Source organism: Vigna umbellata, chromosome 1, assembly GCF_029865625.1.
Source record: "Vigna umbellata cultivar VRB3 chromosome 1, Vumbellata_1.0, whole genome shotgun sequence".
NCBI lineage: Eukaryota > Viridiplantae > Streptophyta > Magnoliopsida > Fabales > Fabaceae > Vigna > Vigna umbellata.
Genome location: NC_142165.1, coordinates 21,631,434 through 21,647,741, shown reverse-complemented (window position 1 = coordinate 21,647,741; position 16,308 = coordinate 21,631,434). Strand labels below are relative to the sequence as shown.

Here is a 16,308-nt window from a genome sequence, read left to right as displayed (position 1 = left end):
GACGTGTGGGGGTGGAGGGAGTAACACCCTTCCTTTTTTATCCTTCAAATATATTTAAACCCTTTAGTAATATTTAAACGGATGTAAAGATACGTTGGATTCTTAAATGGATCTCAACATCTTTCAACATATATCAAAATCCGTTAAAGATATAGTTTTATTCGAAAAAACAAAAATAGAGACCTATTTGCGATGTGGAGAAGATTTCAAAGCTCTGTAGATTCATGGCAAGGAAAAACTTTGAATCAATTCCAATACTTACATTAAGATATTCTCTATTAATCATCAAGCATTTTCTTCATCATCTCTAATTTCATATCTCTTCTTCCCTTAGATGAAGAGAGAACTTGACACGAAAGTTGGACAACTAACTTCTTCCTCCAATGTCCTTATTAAACATTTCTATTCAAATGTAAGTGTTTCTTTTTTCTTATTAAACTTTCAGAGTTTGAAACAGGTTTTTTTTTTTCTTAGTTGTGCATTGTTTGTTAGCTATGAAGATTATAGTTCACTATTCTACCTGCTGGTTTGCTGCTGCTGCTGATTTTTTTTTTTTTTAATTTGTTTCTTTGGATCTATTTGTAGGATTTGCAAAGTTGGAGGTTTAAATTAGATACACAAGTCAAGGTCTATCGCGATGTAAGTGATGATGATGATGATTGATCCATGTTTGCGAAACACTGCATTTTTGCTTTATAGTGTCGTCTGAAAAGGATTCCTTGGAGTTCTTTGCGTGTTTGGGTGTATTCTTGAAATAGAAGAAATTAAATGATTGATTATTCTGGTATAGACAATCTATGGCTTAATTTATTATATATTAAAGAGATGATAAAGTATCACCAACTTAATGTTTAACTGAATTTTCTTTATTTTTTTTAATGTCATGTAAACTTGTCAACTTTTTTCCTCTTTCTAAACGTATATTGCCGACCTGAAATTCAGACATAGTTTTGAACTGCAGTTTCGTCTTGGTCTTTGACATTGTGGTAAATTGCTGTTGCAATATGGCTGTGGTGACAAAACACACCTTTACACCGCAGTCCCCATTGCGATTGCAACCCACAATTTAAACCATGATTTCGTGTAGTTTTGAAGATGGCATTTTGGGACCAAGTTGTATCATACTGGATGAGGATGACTACATATCGCACGACAACATTCAACTCAGTTATTAACCAAAGCTTCAAGAAAATATTTATCAGGAGGTCTCCCTTGACAAATTCCTCCGAAGTTCTTCTTGGTTTCCCTGTTCTTGTTTTTTAACTGGATTAAAATTCATGCAATCCACTCTATGGTGGTGCCAAAACCTACTCTTTTCGCTTGCGTGTCTCTTGTGATCTTTTTGTACGTGTCCAAATTATCATATCTAATCTTCTCTCATCCTTTTCTCTATCATTGGTATCCCAACCTTACTGGTTTTCTTTTTCTGTATGTGTATAATCAATATGTATATCGTCCTTTCTCATTGGTTACACATTCTTATTTAACAATCACATTTTTTCCACTCCCACCTTTCTCTCATGCTGTTCATTTTAAGTCTACCATTCCCTATCATATAGGGTATGTTTGGGCAAACTTTTTCCTAGACATTTTTAGGAAAGAAAAAAAAATGAAAAGAGTTTTTCTGTAAGTTACAATTAGTTATACGTAACCCAATTTGTGAAAGTTCTTTTGTGTAGCTTGTCTAAATTCTTATTTTTAACTTGTGCATAAACTACTTGTATTTTTGAGAAAATCATTTTGTTTTTTCCTTTTTATTTTTCTCTACTAAAAGTGTTTATGAATAAACATGTCCAAACAGACCCATAGTATAGCAACACGGTAAAACTTGTTTGAGTTTAGTAGATGCTTTTAGATCATGAATAACTCTGGACGTCTTTCTCCATGTTAGCTATACCAATAGTGTAACAGTATTTTTCCATTTTTTGTAATTGCATTTGAGGCTATTATGTTTGATTTGCTTGTAGAAAACTAGCAACTTGTTTTTTCTTTCGTAATTTTTCTCTGTTATTTGTTTTCTTTGTCAGCACTTGTATTCTGATCAAATAAAGTTTCATTTAGGGTGCATCATGATTTTTGTGCTTTTAAAGGCAATTATTTGGTGTGTTCCATGTGTGTATCAACTCATTGTTGATGTGTGGTTAAATGCTTATATTGGGTATGCATAACCATGTACTGACGTGGGAAATGGCACAACTGTAATGTACCAATTGGTTGTTTCAACACTCGCCTGACAATTACATAACATATGTTTTTAATTTTATAATTAACTTGATTAGGCATTTCTTGTGCCAAATCTATTGTGTATCTGAAAGGAAACCTTTGGGTCTGCAATTTAAGCCTTGGCCTTCTTATCCTTCTCTACACTGAAGTTTGTATTTTGATTTCTGTCAATGCTAGAAATGCTAAGATCACCTGGTGAACCATTGCTTTCAACAAGTGTAAGGAGTTCTGGAGTTGGTACGGTGCACCCATGAGTGTCGCTGTAAAGAAGTGATATTCAGATAATCTATACTAGATTTTACATCTGTCACAAACTTATTATTCTCAATCTAAACGGCATTGGATTTGTTAGTTCATCTTAACAAGATTTCCCAATCATTTTCCGTATTTCATTTCACGTTTACATATTACAAGTCATGTTATGTGGCTCTCTTGATCTTCCTTTTTCTGTTTCATTATTCGTCTCCTTAAGTTCCCTCCCTTTTCTATTCCTTTGTTTCTATGCTCTTGTGTAATAAATTCCAATTTTTATAGTGTCCTACTTCACTTCTATTTTTTGTAAGCTATGTTTGTTCCAAGAAAAATTCTATGTCCTGACCCTTGCTTCATGTATCAAAATGCAAGAGTTCCTTTGCGGTGGAGAATGTCTACGGTAAAACCAGGAGCTTTTCTGGTTTCACAAATTTTAGTTTTGAGGATTTGAAAACACTCAATCCTCGTTCAAACCAAGTTACCTTTGTTTTGATCTTTATTATTTCACATTGTATAGGATTATTTTTATCCTATGTTCTGTTCATTCTACTTCCTTAGATCTCCCAGTTCACATTATATGCTATTTTTTTTTATCTAATTTGCTATATTATTTTCTATTCATTATGCCATCATCTTCCATTGTTTTACATTTTTACTATATTCTTATTGCTTCTATATTGATGGTGATTGTGTGCGTAAACATGACTTCAATTTTATCTGTAATTCCTTTCGTTGTTTTTTTAGTATTTCTGTCAAGTATAAAATCAGGTTGTATTATCATATTTAAAACGGTGGTCATACAACTATTGATTGTGCTTTCCGAGTTAGCTACTGTGTCATATAGTCTTCACAGGACGTGGAAAGCCCTTACCTTTGACATTGATTCTATGAGGTTGGATTAGTTTCTTAGCCCAAATTCCAAGAACATGTATGAAGACTGAAGATATTATATTCAGTCGTTAAAAGTAATTTACAATTTCATCCTTATATTTCATAGTAGTTTCACCACTATTTCTTGGTTTTGGCTGGGGCTGGGGCTGGGGCTGGGCTGTGGCTGTGGCTGTGGCTGGGCTGGGGCTGGGCTGGGGCTGGGCTGTGGCTGGGGCTGGGCTGTGGCTGGGCTATGGCTGGGGCTGGGGCTGTGGCTGGGGCCGGGGCTGGGCTGGGGCCGGGGCTGTGGCTGGGGCCGGGGCTGTGGCTGGGGCTGGGCTGTGGCTGGGGCTAGGCTGGGGTCGGGGCTGGGCTGTGGCTGGGGCTAGGCTGGGGCCGGGGCTGGGCTATGGCTGGGGCTAGGCTGGGGCTGTGGCTGTGACTGGGGCTGGGGCTGGGGCTGGGGCTGGGGTTGGGCTGTGGCAGTGGCAAGGCTGGGGCTGTGGGTGGGCTGAGAATGGGGCTGGGCTAATAAAATGTGGAGAATGGATGGGTCCTTCAATATTTGTCCTAAATGTTAACCATGAAGAATCTGAGCTTCTACCATTTGACCAGAGACTTTGATATCATGTGAAGGACTAATAACCTTCCCAGTACGAACCCAGAAATGGTTTTGTATCTCTAAAATTGATAGCAAAGTCTCTGACAGAAATAAGTTTGAGTACTTGAGAATAAATAGTAGTGGGATCAATACTATATTATGTGTTACTCTGCTAGTCAAAATGGTTTTCCATTCGTTCAAAAAAGGAATTATATTATGGCAAACCATTTTGGCACTGGATTATGAGATTGGCATCTTCTATCCTCAGACTGTATTTACGGGTTCCTACCTGGTAGCTGAACCAGTGACAGATGATATTCCTTTATACAACTGAGTTTCCTCAGCATGGCCTTATATAGCCAGTAGAAAAACATTTCATATATTCAGAAGAAAAATATGATAATCATCACATACCTGTCTAAAAATGGCATTAATATGTAGTCATGAACCAGAAAATCCATTTAGAGAGAGGATTAATCATGGAAGTGAACATGTCAAATATACATGTTCTACGCCCTCAAATCAAATCAAACACACAGTTGCACGAATAGCATCAGCATTCTTGAATGCTGTTATTGAAGACTTGGTGCACCTTTGGCATTGCAGATATGGGAGGAGAATGATTGATGGCCGATAAAGTTATTTCATAGTAGTTTCATAAGAACTTTGTGTAACTAGTACATTTTTTTTTCTATTGGACCAAGTTCATAGTGTGTAATAAATGTATACTATGTAGGACCTAAAATATATTTGTTTTTTCTCTAAGTGTAGTAAGTTGGTGAAAAATCCATTTATTGGATGCGCGTATACACTTAACCTTCAGAGTAGAACAACCAACAAGAAATTTGATATTTTATTATGCTGGTGGATATGCATTTACACGTCATTTATTTGCTCAACTTTCGTAAATGAAAAGATTTTTTATGGTCCATGGTTGTATTTATCATTATTTTGCTTAGTTCAGACACGGTCCACACATGTAGTTATAACTAAAGATTTAATGAACAATAGGTTTACTGTACTCGTGTTTTTCTGGTTATATTGATACGTAGCCGAACTCTCTTTTTATTATTGCTGGTTTGGATGTTACTTCAGCTTCACTCTAATTTTATATGTAACTTCTAATGGCTTTTCATTTTTCATGCAGGAGCTGTCAGAACTTAAGAAAACACTTAATGTTGAAGTGGACCAACTTCGAGTAGTAAGTATGCTTTTAAGTTTTTTCTGTCAACTAAGTTTTGTCGCTTGAAACTTTGTTTATGAAATCAAAATCAGGAATTTCAAGATTTGAGGGCTACCCTTCAGCAGCAACAAGAGGATGTTACTGCTAGCTTAAGAAACTTGGGGGTAAGTCTTGGAAGAATCATTTGACTCTACAACTTATGGGTCTTTTTTTGAAAAGTTCTTGCCAGATGACGTTGTATTTCTTTTATTAAATGCACCAACATCAATGAATGATTGTAGCTTCAGGATGCCTCAGACGTCAAGCATGCTCCAGCACAGGAGACAAAGATTGAAGAAGTTGACAAAGAAGAACATGAGGTGGTAGCAGGAGAAGATAATAACATTGAAGTAGCTGAAAATTAAGCGGCCTTTAATTTGGAGTATTAGTGTTACACCCTGGATAAGCAGAATGACTCTGCAGTATTGTTAGATATTTGATGTGTTTCATTACTACTATTGATTGTAATATAGAACTTTAAATCAATGGTAAATTTCCCGTTACCCCTCCTAATCTATTTTACTTGTACAAATTGCGGTATGCTTTTGTTGCTTTTCTGAATTAGATAAAGTATAACAAAGCATAACGATATTTTGACAATATTTTTTGATAATATTTTAACATCATTTACGTATCATTATGTAATTAGTTCAAAATTACTTTATAATCAATAATAATAATCATAAATATTAATATGAACTAATCATAGAGTGATAAGTAAATAATTTAAAATATTATCAAAGTATCATTATAATTAGATAAACAAGCGATTTTCATAACTTAATCAACAAACAATATAAGTCGATTTATTTCAATAACTTGAGTGACCAAGGAAAGTATGGTTAAATCATCATTGTTTTATATATTATAAATAAATCATCATTATTTTTGGAAATATCAAATATTTGTTCTCAATACACAAAAGGTAAATGTTATACTTTTTTATGGTATTTTTTTTAAGATAACAGTTAAAAAAATATTAATTATGTTTTTTTTTAAAATTCATTCATTTGTGTTTTTAATTTAATTATATTAAATATTTTTAACATACCAAATATGATTTTCATTCGACGTTGAAATAGAAATATAGAGTCAAATAGTAAAAACAATTTAAATGTTAACATAAAATGTATTAAATATATTTTAAAAAGTTAAAATAATTATATTTATTCACTTTTAAAATTTCACGATAAATTTTTTTTTTAAAATTTTGAAAATGGACATTCGAATTTGACATAAAAAAATTGAAGACTAAGACCAAAAGAATTTTTTGAAAGTAAAAGCTTTAGAAGGTCTCAACTCTTTGATAGGCGAAGCGATTTATTGAGTTTACCTACCATATTACTACATATTACTATTATAAGGTCTTAACAAGCTTACCTCATGCTTTGGAAAAGTGCAGTTTTGGATGGGCAGTGAACCATTGCTTTTGTCTAGTCCTAGTCATCCTCCAATTTCACCATGTTAAAACTCTGCTGTAAATGTATTACCTAACCAGACATTTGCAGTAATATTTCAATTTTATATACCAGTTTTTTGAAAAAAACTTCGTTTTTTTTTTTTTTTTTCATGATGAAGTTTATACTTTGTATTTTACTGACTTATTTCTAACGCAATACTATATTAATATTTTCTAAACATAAAGTCACAGAGCTATTACTGTATTTCTATTCAATAATTTAAGGTATTGAGATAATTTCTTCACAGTCCTGCACGCTGAACAGTTGGAAAAACTTTAACACAAAAATATTTACCAAAACAGCAACATTTACCACAAATATCTGTGTTTAGTTTTGATAGATAACTATAGTGAGAGTTGTTGTTTCCATATGGCAAATCAATATCAGGTAGTGTGTCAAGTCTTACCTGAATCATGTGCATTGCTTGAGTGTTGGGTTTCAATGTCATTCTAAGGTGAAAATACATGACATGCTGATTTTCCTCGTGTGAAGATTTTGATGTGGCATGTAGACACTGGAGATGAAAGTACACTGTAACCAATGTTCAAGGGGTTATGTTAAATTTCCTCATCTTGCAGTGCCTTAGATTGGACATTTTCCACCTACATCTTGCTGCAGTCACTTCCTTCATCGATTACTTGATAACACACAAGTCTATTACTTTCTTTGCCAGTAAATTTGGTGAAATGAATTGATATTTGTTCAAACTATAAGTAATGAATGGCCCCTTTTTTCTTCTTAATTGTTAAGCGGCACACATATTCTTCACTTTTTCTTTATCTTAACTTTTGGATCACATTATTTATTTGTTCTGTGTTGCCTCCTACAATAGAGGAATCCCCCAAATGTCAAACTATGAAATATTAAAATAGTTTAGTGACACCGAGAAATTTAATACGTTGTGATTTTTATGTACATAAAAGATGAGTATTTTGTTTATACCTTTTTATTTTTTCTTCATAAAAAACATAAGAAAATGGGTTATAGACAACATTGAGGACCTTAAATTTTGCTCCATGCGTTTCTGAAGGCACACTGAAGATAACTTAGTCGTAACCCAACTTGGGGTAATAGCTAAGAACAATCTAAACTGTAAATTATAAAATCTAAAAGATGGTTACTACTATTCATAAAAAGATATGATAGAAATGCCAATTGATTTATGAAGAAGTTAACAAAGTTGCAAAAAAGAATCTTATCTATAAGCATAACGGATAGCTTCCTCCTACAGACAACAAACTAATATCATGCAGATGAAAAAAAAGCCTAGTAGTACATTTATAAGAGACAATAAACCAAACATTGCAAGCCTAGAAAAAGAAACAGTGGATACAATAATCACAGTACACGAGTGCCTATAAAAATAAAGTAAGGATCACTATTTTTCATAGTATCCTACTCTTGTTTTAAAATTGACCACTACCACATCAACAAGAAGATATTAAAAAACAAGGAAGGTTGTAGTAGAATCATGCTCTATTGCAAAAGGAAAATGACACTTGAACAAGGAAGGTTGTAGTAGAATCATCTTTGCCTGCACACTTTGCTCCCCAACAGAGTGCACACCTCCAAGTACATTCTTGGCATTTACCCTTCTTTCTTTTTCATGCCCCACATTCACTTCAAGTGCACAACTCTTCAATCCCTTCAATCCTTCAATTCAACTTTCAACCACTACTTCCACTTCCCTCTCTCAATGGCTGCAAAACCTCCTCAACTTGCTGCACAACCTTTAAACTATCAGGTACTACTACTACTACTACCTACCACCTTACCTTACACAGTAATTGATGCATGTTTTTTCCTCTTCAAATTTGCCCTCTTTAATCTACTAAAACTAATTATTTAACTCTCTTTGCTTCTTCTCCTAGACATGGTTCTTGAAAGTTTCAATCCACTGTGAAGGTTGCAGGAGGAAAGTAAAGAAAGTTCTGAAGAGCATTGATGGTACTATATCACATTTCTTTGAACAAAAAGTATGAAAGCAGAATTTTACACCAGAAAACTCATGAAAGTACTCGTACTGCACAATTATATGCTAGAAAAACATAACACAAATCCAGCTTCGGATTTCATTTATTTCAACTCTTTTTTCGTACACTTTTTCTTACTCTACAGAGAGCATTCTTCTTTTCCCATGCAGGAGTATTGCACTGTTGTAATTACTCCAACATAGCATTCTGAACCAGGAAAGAAGAAAAATTTACAGATCCCAAATTGTCTAACGAAAGGGACAAAACAGTGCATAAAAAATAAGTTAGATTCATTTTGAATTCTAAAGAAAAGGTTCCCCTTTGTAGGTGTTTTCACTGCAACAATAGACCCACAGCTGAACAAAGTAACAGTAACTGGAAGTGTTGCTGTGGAGACCCTTCTCAGGAAGCTCGTCAGAGCCGGAAAACAAGCCGAGATTTGGCCGGAGAATGACGGGAAAATCTCCGGCAATGGGCAGCAGCAGCAGCAGAAGAAGAAGAAAAATGAAGTTAGAGAACTACAGAGCGTGGAAAATCACAAGGGAACTGAAAATGCTTCTGCCAAGTGTAACAGTGAGAAAAAAAGCAGCAGCAATGACTCGCCGGGAAATTCCCCCTCCGTTTACCGGATGCCGTCGGAGGGTGGTCGGAGCGAAGGTGGTGCCGGCTCTGCTAAGAAGAAGAAGAAAAAATTGCACCTTGGTGGTGGGAATGGAAACAGTGGTTTGAGTTCAGTGGAAGCAGCTACTGGTGCACCTGCACACACTGGATTGCAGTTTCAAGATCTTGTGGGCCCAGTGAATGTGAACCCTACACGTCAGTATTGGCTTTTATATCCAGAAAGTGGTGTTGCAGCTTATAACAGATTGTATCCTTCTTACTACGTTCCATCTTCACCCTACACGTGGGCTGGTCTGGACCAAGATTGTCATCACTTTCAATCAGCACCGTTGGTGTCCTTTGAGATCTTCATTGATGAAAATGTCAATGGGTGTTCTGTTATGTGAGACTTGATAGTAAAGAGAGTGTTGTACTATGGATATTATTATTTTATTTCCTAGATAGTTTGCAATCCTACTGCAGTTGCAAAGTTTAACACTTTCTTTAGTAAGAAAATAAGAAGAAAAAGATTGTAATTTTTTTTCCTTTATTGCTCTTTTTAATGCACGTTATTTATTTGTTTTAAGGAAAATGATACTCGAACAACCAAATTTGACAACATTTGAACACGGCACACGTGTCAGCGTTTGAGAGGTCCACGTTTTCAAGGGAAAAAGCTGCTCCATTCTGAGAAAACCTGCTTCAACTGTGACGTGGCAAGGGACGGGCGCGGGCAGTTTAGGGTGTGCGTTTCAAATTTGAAATGATATTCGAACTTCGTAGAGAGAGAAGCGGCGCGAACATTGGGGACCTAGACAGAGAGACGAGAGAGTTGGAGAAAGGGTTCACGAGCGAGAGAGAGACGGAGTGGTTGTCGGAGTGCCGCCGTTCAACGTTGAAGGCCGTGTCGGAGAGATCGAACCCCTCCAACCCGTTCCGTTTCACGGCGCCGCAGGTCCGACGTGGAGCGCTCGAAGCGAACAGGGCATCGTGTTCCGTCCGTTCCGGCCCAGCGACTTAGGTGTGGCTTGTTTTGGTGTCGCTTCGTCCCAGGTGGTTCCATCCCTGTCCCGGAGTGCCGCCGGAGTGCCGCGGGAGGTTCGCCGGAGTTTGGGCTGTTCGGTGGACCAAAAATAGGGGTTTTTCGGGTTGTCAGTCCCACCCACACCTTAGGCAATCGTCTCTGTTCCAACCGCCACACGTGGTCTTCACTCAAGGTTGGTTTCTTTTTTGATTTGTCAGTGCAATGAATGTTGAATACATGGATGATGTTGTTTTTGGATTTGATTTGGTTATGTATGAAACGTCTCCCAAGTGGATGTTGTTCTGTTACTCATTTTTATACAAGTTCTTTGGTTAATCTTACATTGCTGTAATTTTGTTCGATTGGTAGTCATGGACCTAGTTGGCCTTGCTGTCAAAAACTTCAACCCAATAACCCACTTCATTCGGCTTTGGTAGCAGTAATGTTGGTGAACCAAGGGTCCTAGAGAATGTATTTTTATGCGAGACGAATTTGTTAATAAAATGTTAAGAATTGTTCCCAAATTACTTAGAAGTAGCTGAAATGAGGGAAAACAAACAAGCCACACCAAAATGAGAGTGATGGACGTAGTTGGCCTTGGTGTGCAAAAACTGGCACCCAGGTACCCACTTATTTTGCCTAAGGTACCAGTTCTGTTCCTGTACCCTGAGTGTTAGAAAATGTTGTTTTATGTGGCACGAATTATATGAATTAGTAAATGACTATTATTTTTTGTTCTCTTTTTTGTCGTGGTTTAACAAATGCTGACAATGTTTGTTATGATTTTCAATTTGTTGTTTTAGTTGATTGTGTTGGTGTAATGTAATTTCAGTTTTTGTGTTGGTGTAGTGTTATTATACATTGAATTTTGTGTTATTTTGATTTGGGGATTACTGTCATGTTGGTCACCTCCTGTCTAGTTCAAATATCTGGCATTTCTTAAAGAGAGTTTAAATTAAATTCATTGTGCTTGAATATGAATACTATGTATTAAGTTTCCGTTTTCTGTTCATTCACACCCCATCCGTCTAGCAGTTCCAGCAGCACGCCCATGAGAAGCTTGGGAGCTGCAACTTTGGAAGCATTCACGTCCAGCTGCATCAAACAGCAGCAACGACAACACACACCGTCTTCAAGTCCAGCCGAATTGGATGCACATGTTGAGATGGGAGAGAAGTGGAAAGCTGACACAGACCTTGTTTATTCCAGCATGGGCAGCGATGGTGTGCAGAACATGCAGAAGTGTAAACAAAATGGAGGGCCCCACATGGCTTTATCTGACAGAGAAGCAAAAGAGTGATGGAAGAAATTCATTAAAGGTTGCTAATGGGAGACAACAGCATGGCAACCTGGCTGGAAACGCACGAGGCAGCACCAGAACGAGACTTGAGAATTTGGCTTTAAAAGAGTGAGAGGCCGTGAGTGAGAGGGTTACGCTTGGGAGGAGGCTCTCGGTTCTTCTCCTCCAAGTTCAGTAGATTAGTTTTGAACTCCAGATAATGTAATGTAGTGAGATTGGTGTATGAGAGTAGAGGTGCCGTGAGGTGCTGTAAGGTGCATAGGGAGTTCCAGCCGAGGAGAAGTCACGGCAGTAGGAGCTGTTGGTGATTGGCACAGTAGACATTTAGCAATTTGAGGTGTACGGTTCGAATTTAATTTTCTGTATTGTAATGAATTTTAATTTGAATGAACAATGTGATTTAATTTCCTGTTACTGAATTGTCAATTTTATTCTACTGATGCGATTAAATTTCTGCTGAAATCTGATCTGTGTTGTTGTGTGTCTGCCATTTGTTGTTGATTGTTTGCAATTTAATTTTTACGTTCGTTTGTACTGATAGCTTTATTGTGCGAGTTTACTGTTCCTGCAATTGCGTTTCTGCTGGTTTTGAATTCTGCGCGTTTACTGTTTCTGCCTGTCAAACCGTTCGGTCTTTAACGTCACTGTTAGAGATCGTTCGTCCATCTTTCATCTGATTTTTATTTGCTCTATGACGTTCGGCTTGTCTCTGTGTTCGTGCTTGTTGTTTATCGATCGTTCGTTCTTAATTTTCATACCGTTCGGTCTGTTAGAGATCGAATGGCTCCTTCAATACTTACATCTACCGTTCGGTCACAGTATGGACGTTCGGTCTTTACCTTGCTGCTTTAACCGTTCGGTTGATTCTTTATTTTCTGGTTTAGCTCTGGTCTTGGTACCTTTAGCTTGATGAATGAATATTCTTGTACCGTTCGGTCATTAACGATCGTTTTTGTGTTTGGTTTAGTTTTCAATATCATTTTCCATTGCCTGTTATCTTCATACCGTTCGGTCAGCTAATACCGTTCGTCCTTTTCATTAACTGTTTAAGCTGCTTTTACCGTTCGGCTTTATTGTGCTCATTTCTGATTTACTGCCTTAACCGATCGGCCTTGTTATAAGAACCGTGCGGTTAGGACGCTCGGTATTTAGCGTTCGCTCAAATCCATTTTCGGAGACCGCTCGGTCTCAATGTTATTACAGCTCGGTTTTTACTTCTGTGCAATTTATACTTCAACCTTTCGTTCTGTGCTTTGGACCGTTCGGTCTTTTATATCACCGTTCGGTTTTAACACTGGTTAGAACCGTTCGGTTTTCTGCTTTCAACTTTTAATTTTCATAATTTTGTCAATTGTTTTTAACTTTCAACTTTTAATTAATTTAATTTTCCTTGCAAAACAATCCAAAAAAAACCCCCCCTTTTTTTCGTGTGTGATCTATGACTGAACCGCAATATTGGTCCTTAGAGACGACCTAGGAGTTACTTCCTACTCTATACTGCATTAATTCAAATCATCAATAACTCGTTAAATGGATTTAGAATCTTAAACAAAAGATGAACATTGGGGCACCTATTGCTGCACCAAATTTAATAAACTGGCCGTAAAAGGTTATCATATGACGCTACAAAGGCGTACATTAACATAATTACAATTTGCTTCTTAGGAGGACCACGAAAGTCACTATTGACTCGGTGTTCAAGAATCCATATAACAATTCCAATCACAAAAAATGAGACAGTCGTAGCACACCACATATCTGCTGTAAATGGTTTGAGGAACACCCAAGCACTTGATCCTGATTTGTTGTTAGGAGCCACTATGACAAGGCTAGATGATGCAAAAGCCTGAGAAAAATCCACAATCCTTGTAAGGTTAGTTACAATTGCAATGTCTCCAACAACAACATCATATACCTAAACAATTTTCAAGGATTACATGTTATCAAAATTAAGACAACACTGAATAGAAACAACCTGCCCCAAAATCCAACACTTAACTAATATGGAGGCCCAAAGATAGTTTCTCCAAACACTAAGAATAAACAAACACCATGTATGATATTGATAATAGAACAATAAGTTCTATCTTGCATCATGACCATAATAACAACATAAGTTGAACAGTATTATAATAGTAAAACCAAGTAGTTAAATCAAATAAATTATAAAATCAAACAGCATATTACATCATGTTGTTAACAATGTAAACATAATGAAACAACAAAACATAATATAAGTAGAATAAAGCATAGTGTATAACATTAACCCGCTTCACGATCAAAAACCTCTCGCTTTTCATGATAAACATCTGCGAAAAAGGTCAAGGAGCCAAAGTTAAGCATAATGTAGGCATAGCAACTAAAGAAACAGTGAATCAAAACAAGTCGCATGACATAGAGTCTCATCAGCCTATCTAAATGATTACATGTCTACACAATGCATAATATCTACAAAGCCCGGAGGGATTAACTCAATTGTATTCACCATTCTCCATCAGCTTCATAGCATCCTCAGTTAGCTGGTCAAATACAACCTTAGTCTCAGCAGACATTTTTGCCTTTCTGTCACTGTTACCTTTTAGCCTTCTCAAGCCTTGCAAAACCTATTGGAAGAATATCGGTTAATACTGCCCAACTAATGAACCTCAAAAAACTCTTAACGAAGTAGATATATGATATATAATTCCAGCCTAGTCAAGTATAAAGATTTACAAGATATAAAGAGAACATGTAAATGAACATGATATAAAATTAATAATTGCAGTTAGATACAAGCCAAATATAACTTTAAATATTGTTTCTTATGTTTTTATCTTTATGAACACCATTAATCCTTTATTTTGAAAAAATGGCAATTAACAGGCTTTCTCTGATAACGGTTTAGGGTTGCCATACTCAACTCAAGTTAAAAGTAAATTTGCATACGCAACTATGGAGTCAACAGCAGATTCGGGTTCTCTTATTTTCTGTATTTATTTGTTCCAACTTGAAAAGCACAATGTCAAAATTACACATTCCTTACACGTTCAGATTTGAGAGTAAAATATTTTTAACTGGATAATATATTTTAAGGATATGAACTACCCTTAGCAAGAAATTCCACAACTCCTTGGCCACATAAAAAACCAATGATTGCCTAAACAAATGGATGATCTACAACTACTCTGGACTGAATTGGAAAATAAATATTGTATTTTACAATGATACTTCAGTAGAACAAAGAAATAAAAAATCAGAAAATTAAGAATGATAAAATACATACATACCGTTTCCCCAGGTTCAAGAACATTTGCAATCCGCCTCTTCATGACGGCAATATCTCTAGAAGAAAGGTCCGGCGGCACTCCGGGACAGGGATGGAACCACCTGGGATGAATCGACACCAAAACAAGCCACACCTAAGTCGCTGGGCCGGAACGGACGGAACACGATGCCCTGTTCGCTTCGAGCGCTCCACGTCGGACCTGCGGCGCCGTGAAACGGAACGGGTTGGAGGGGTTCGATCTCTCCGACACGACCTTCAACGTTGAACGGCGGCACTCCGGCAACCACTCCGTCTCTCTCTCGCTCGTGAACCCTTTCTCCAACTCTCTCGTCTCTCTGTCTAGGTCCCCAATGTTCGCGCCGCTTCTCTCTCTACGAAGTTCGAATATCATTTCAAATTTGAAACGCACACCCTAAACTGCCCGTGCCCGTCCCTCGCCACGTCACAGTTGAAGCAGGTTTTCTCAGAATGGAGCAGCTTTTTCCCTTGAAAACGTGGACCTCTCAAACGCTGACACGTGTGCCGTGTTCAAATGTTGTCAAATTTGGTTGTTCGAGTATCATTTTCCTTTGTTGAAATGCATGGAGATCCATTAAAGAAGTTGTCCTATTTCAACAAAGTTAAAGAAGTGTATGGATTATATGAATGTAACAGATTAAAGGTTGATATTTTCTCTTGATGATTTAGGACGTTGTGCATTTTGATTACACAAAAGAGAATAGAAAAACTGAAAAAGAATGGTGGGGGACTCTAATGTCAGGTGGGTAGAATTTGGAAACTGGTTCAAGTTGTGCAACTTGGACCACAAAAAGTTATGTAGTTTGATTTCAGAATATACCTTTGATATGTGTGTGACAAAAGTAATACAATTATACACAGTATTATATATCAGATCAAAATTTGTATACTGAAATGTGTATTATATGAACATGATAAGTTCCATTTACTATACACCTAGGAAGACAATTGTTGGTGGTTTTGGGGACATGTAGGTGTTGGAGAACTTTATTTGTGGAGCAAAAGTTGAAATTCACTGAAAACACTTTTTTGTCTGCCCTAAATTAACATATCAGTGAGAAGGGCATTAATGTAGGCAACTCTCATTACTTTTTAAACTTCCAACTTTTTCATCTTTTACATAAAATACTATTCAGAGAATAGGATAACTTTTTTCCAAAGATTTATGGTCTAATGATAGCTCTATAATAAAGAGATGTTTGACTACAATTTTCTGTCATCTTGCATTTAGTTAAGGATATTACTTGTATTAACTAACTTTATGCATGTCTGTGTCAAGGACTAACATTTCAAGTTTTACTTACCTCTAGTCAAGCTAGATTAAACTAAAGCTAAACTTTGAAATACTAACTTCAGAAACAAAAATAGTTTCTATAAAAAATTTGAATTTTGAAGTTGAGTAACATGACAAGAATGTTACAACTTTTCATCAAAGATTAATGTAAGTCTTTTGTTTCTTTCCACTTTGATGTCACCAAATCATATTACTCAGTATGCACA

The 16,308-nt window shown here is 36.5% G+C and overlaps 2 protein-coding genes across 2 annotated transcripts; both read left to right on the top strand.

The window, feature by feature from the left end:
* The first annotated feature begins 319 nt into the window (after positions 1–319).
* LOC148204908 (uncharacterized) lies at positions 320–5,568 on the top strand. Its single transcript, XM_088109498.1, has 5 exons — positions 320–412; positions 586–639; positions 5,094–5,147; positions 5,222–5,293; positions 5,411–5,568. The coding sequence occupies exons 1-5, from the start codon at positions 335–337 to the stop codon at positions 5,531–5,533; spliced, it is 381 nt and encodes a 126-aa protein (XP_087965624.1). The 5' UTR covers positions 320–334; the 3' UTR covers positions 5,534–5,568.
* Positions 5,569–8,270: 2,702 nt separating this feature from the next.
* On the top strand, positions 8,271–9,773 carry LOC124836905 (uncharacterized). Its single transcript, XM_088100305.1, has 3 exons — positions 8,271–8,372; positions 8,500–8,575; positions 8,929–9,773. Exons 1-3 carry the CDS (start codon positions 8,325–8,327, stop codon positions 9,606–9,608), a joined length of 804 nt encoding a protein of 267 aa, XP_087956431.1. The 5' UTR covers positions 8,271–8,324; the 3' UTR covers positions 9,609–9,773.
* The last annotated feature ends 6,535 nt before the right edge of the window (positions 9,774–16,308 follow it).

Excerpts from the sequence above, each read along its gene's own strand:
- LOC148204908 (XM_088109498.1), top strand. The coding sequence starts at position 335 with ATGAAGAGAGAACTTGACACGAAAGTTGGACAACTAACTTCTTCCTCC. Across the intron at positions 640-5,093 it reads AAGTCAAGGTCTATCGCGAT|GAGCTGTCAGAACTTAAGAA; the intron begins GTAAGTGATGAT and ends TTTTTCATGCAG. Across the intron at positions 5,148-5,221 it reads AAGTGGACCAACTTCGAGTA|GAATTTCAAGATTTGAGGGC; the intron begins GTAAGTATGCTT and ends AATCAAAATCAG.
- LOC124836905 (XM_088100305.1), top strand. The coding sequence starts at position 8,325 with ATGGCTGCAAAACCTCCTCAACTTGCTGCACAACCTTTAAACTATCAG. Across the intron at positions 8,373-8,499 it reads CACAACCTTTAAACTATCAG|ACATGGTTCTTGAAAGTTTC; the intron begins GTACTACTACTA and ends TTCTTCTCCTAG. Across the intron at positions 8,576-8,928 it reads AGTTCTGAAGAGCATTGATG|GTGTTTTCACTGCAACAATA; the intron begins GTACTATATCAC and ends TCCCCTTTGTAG.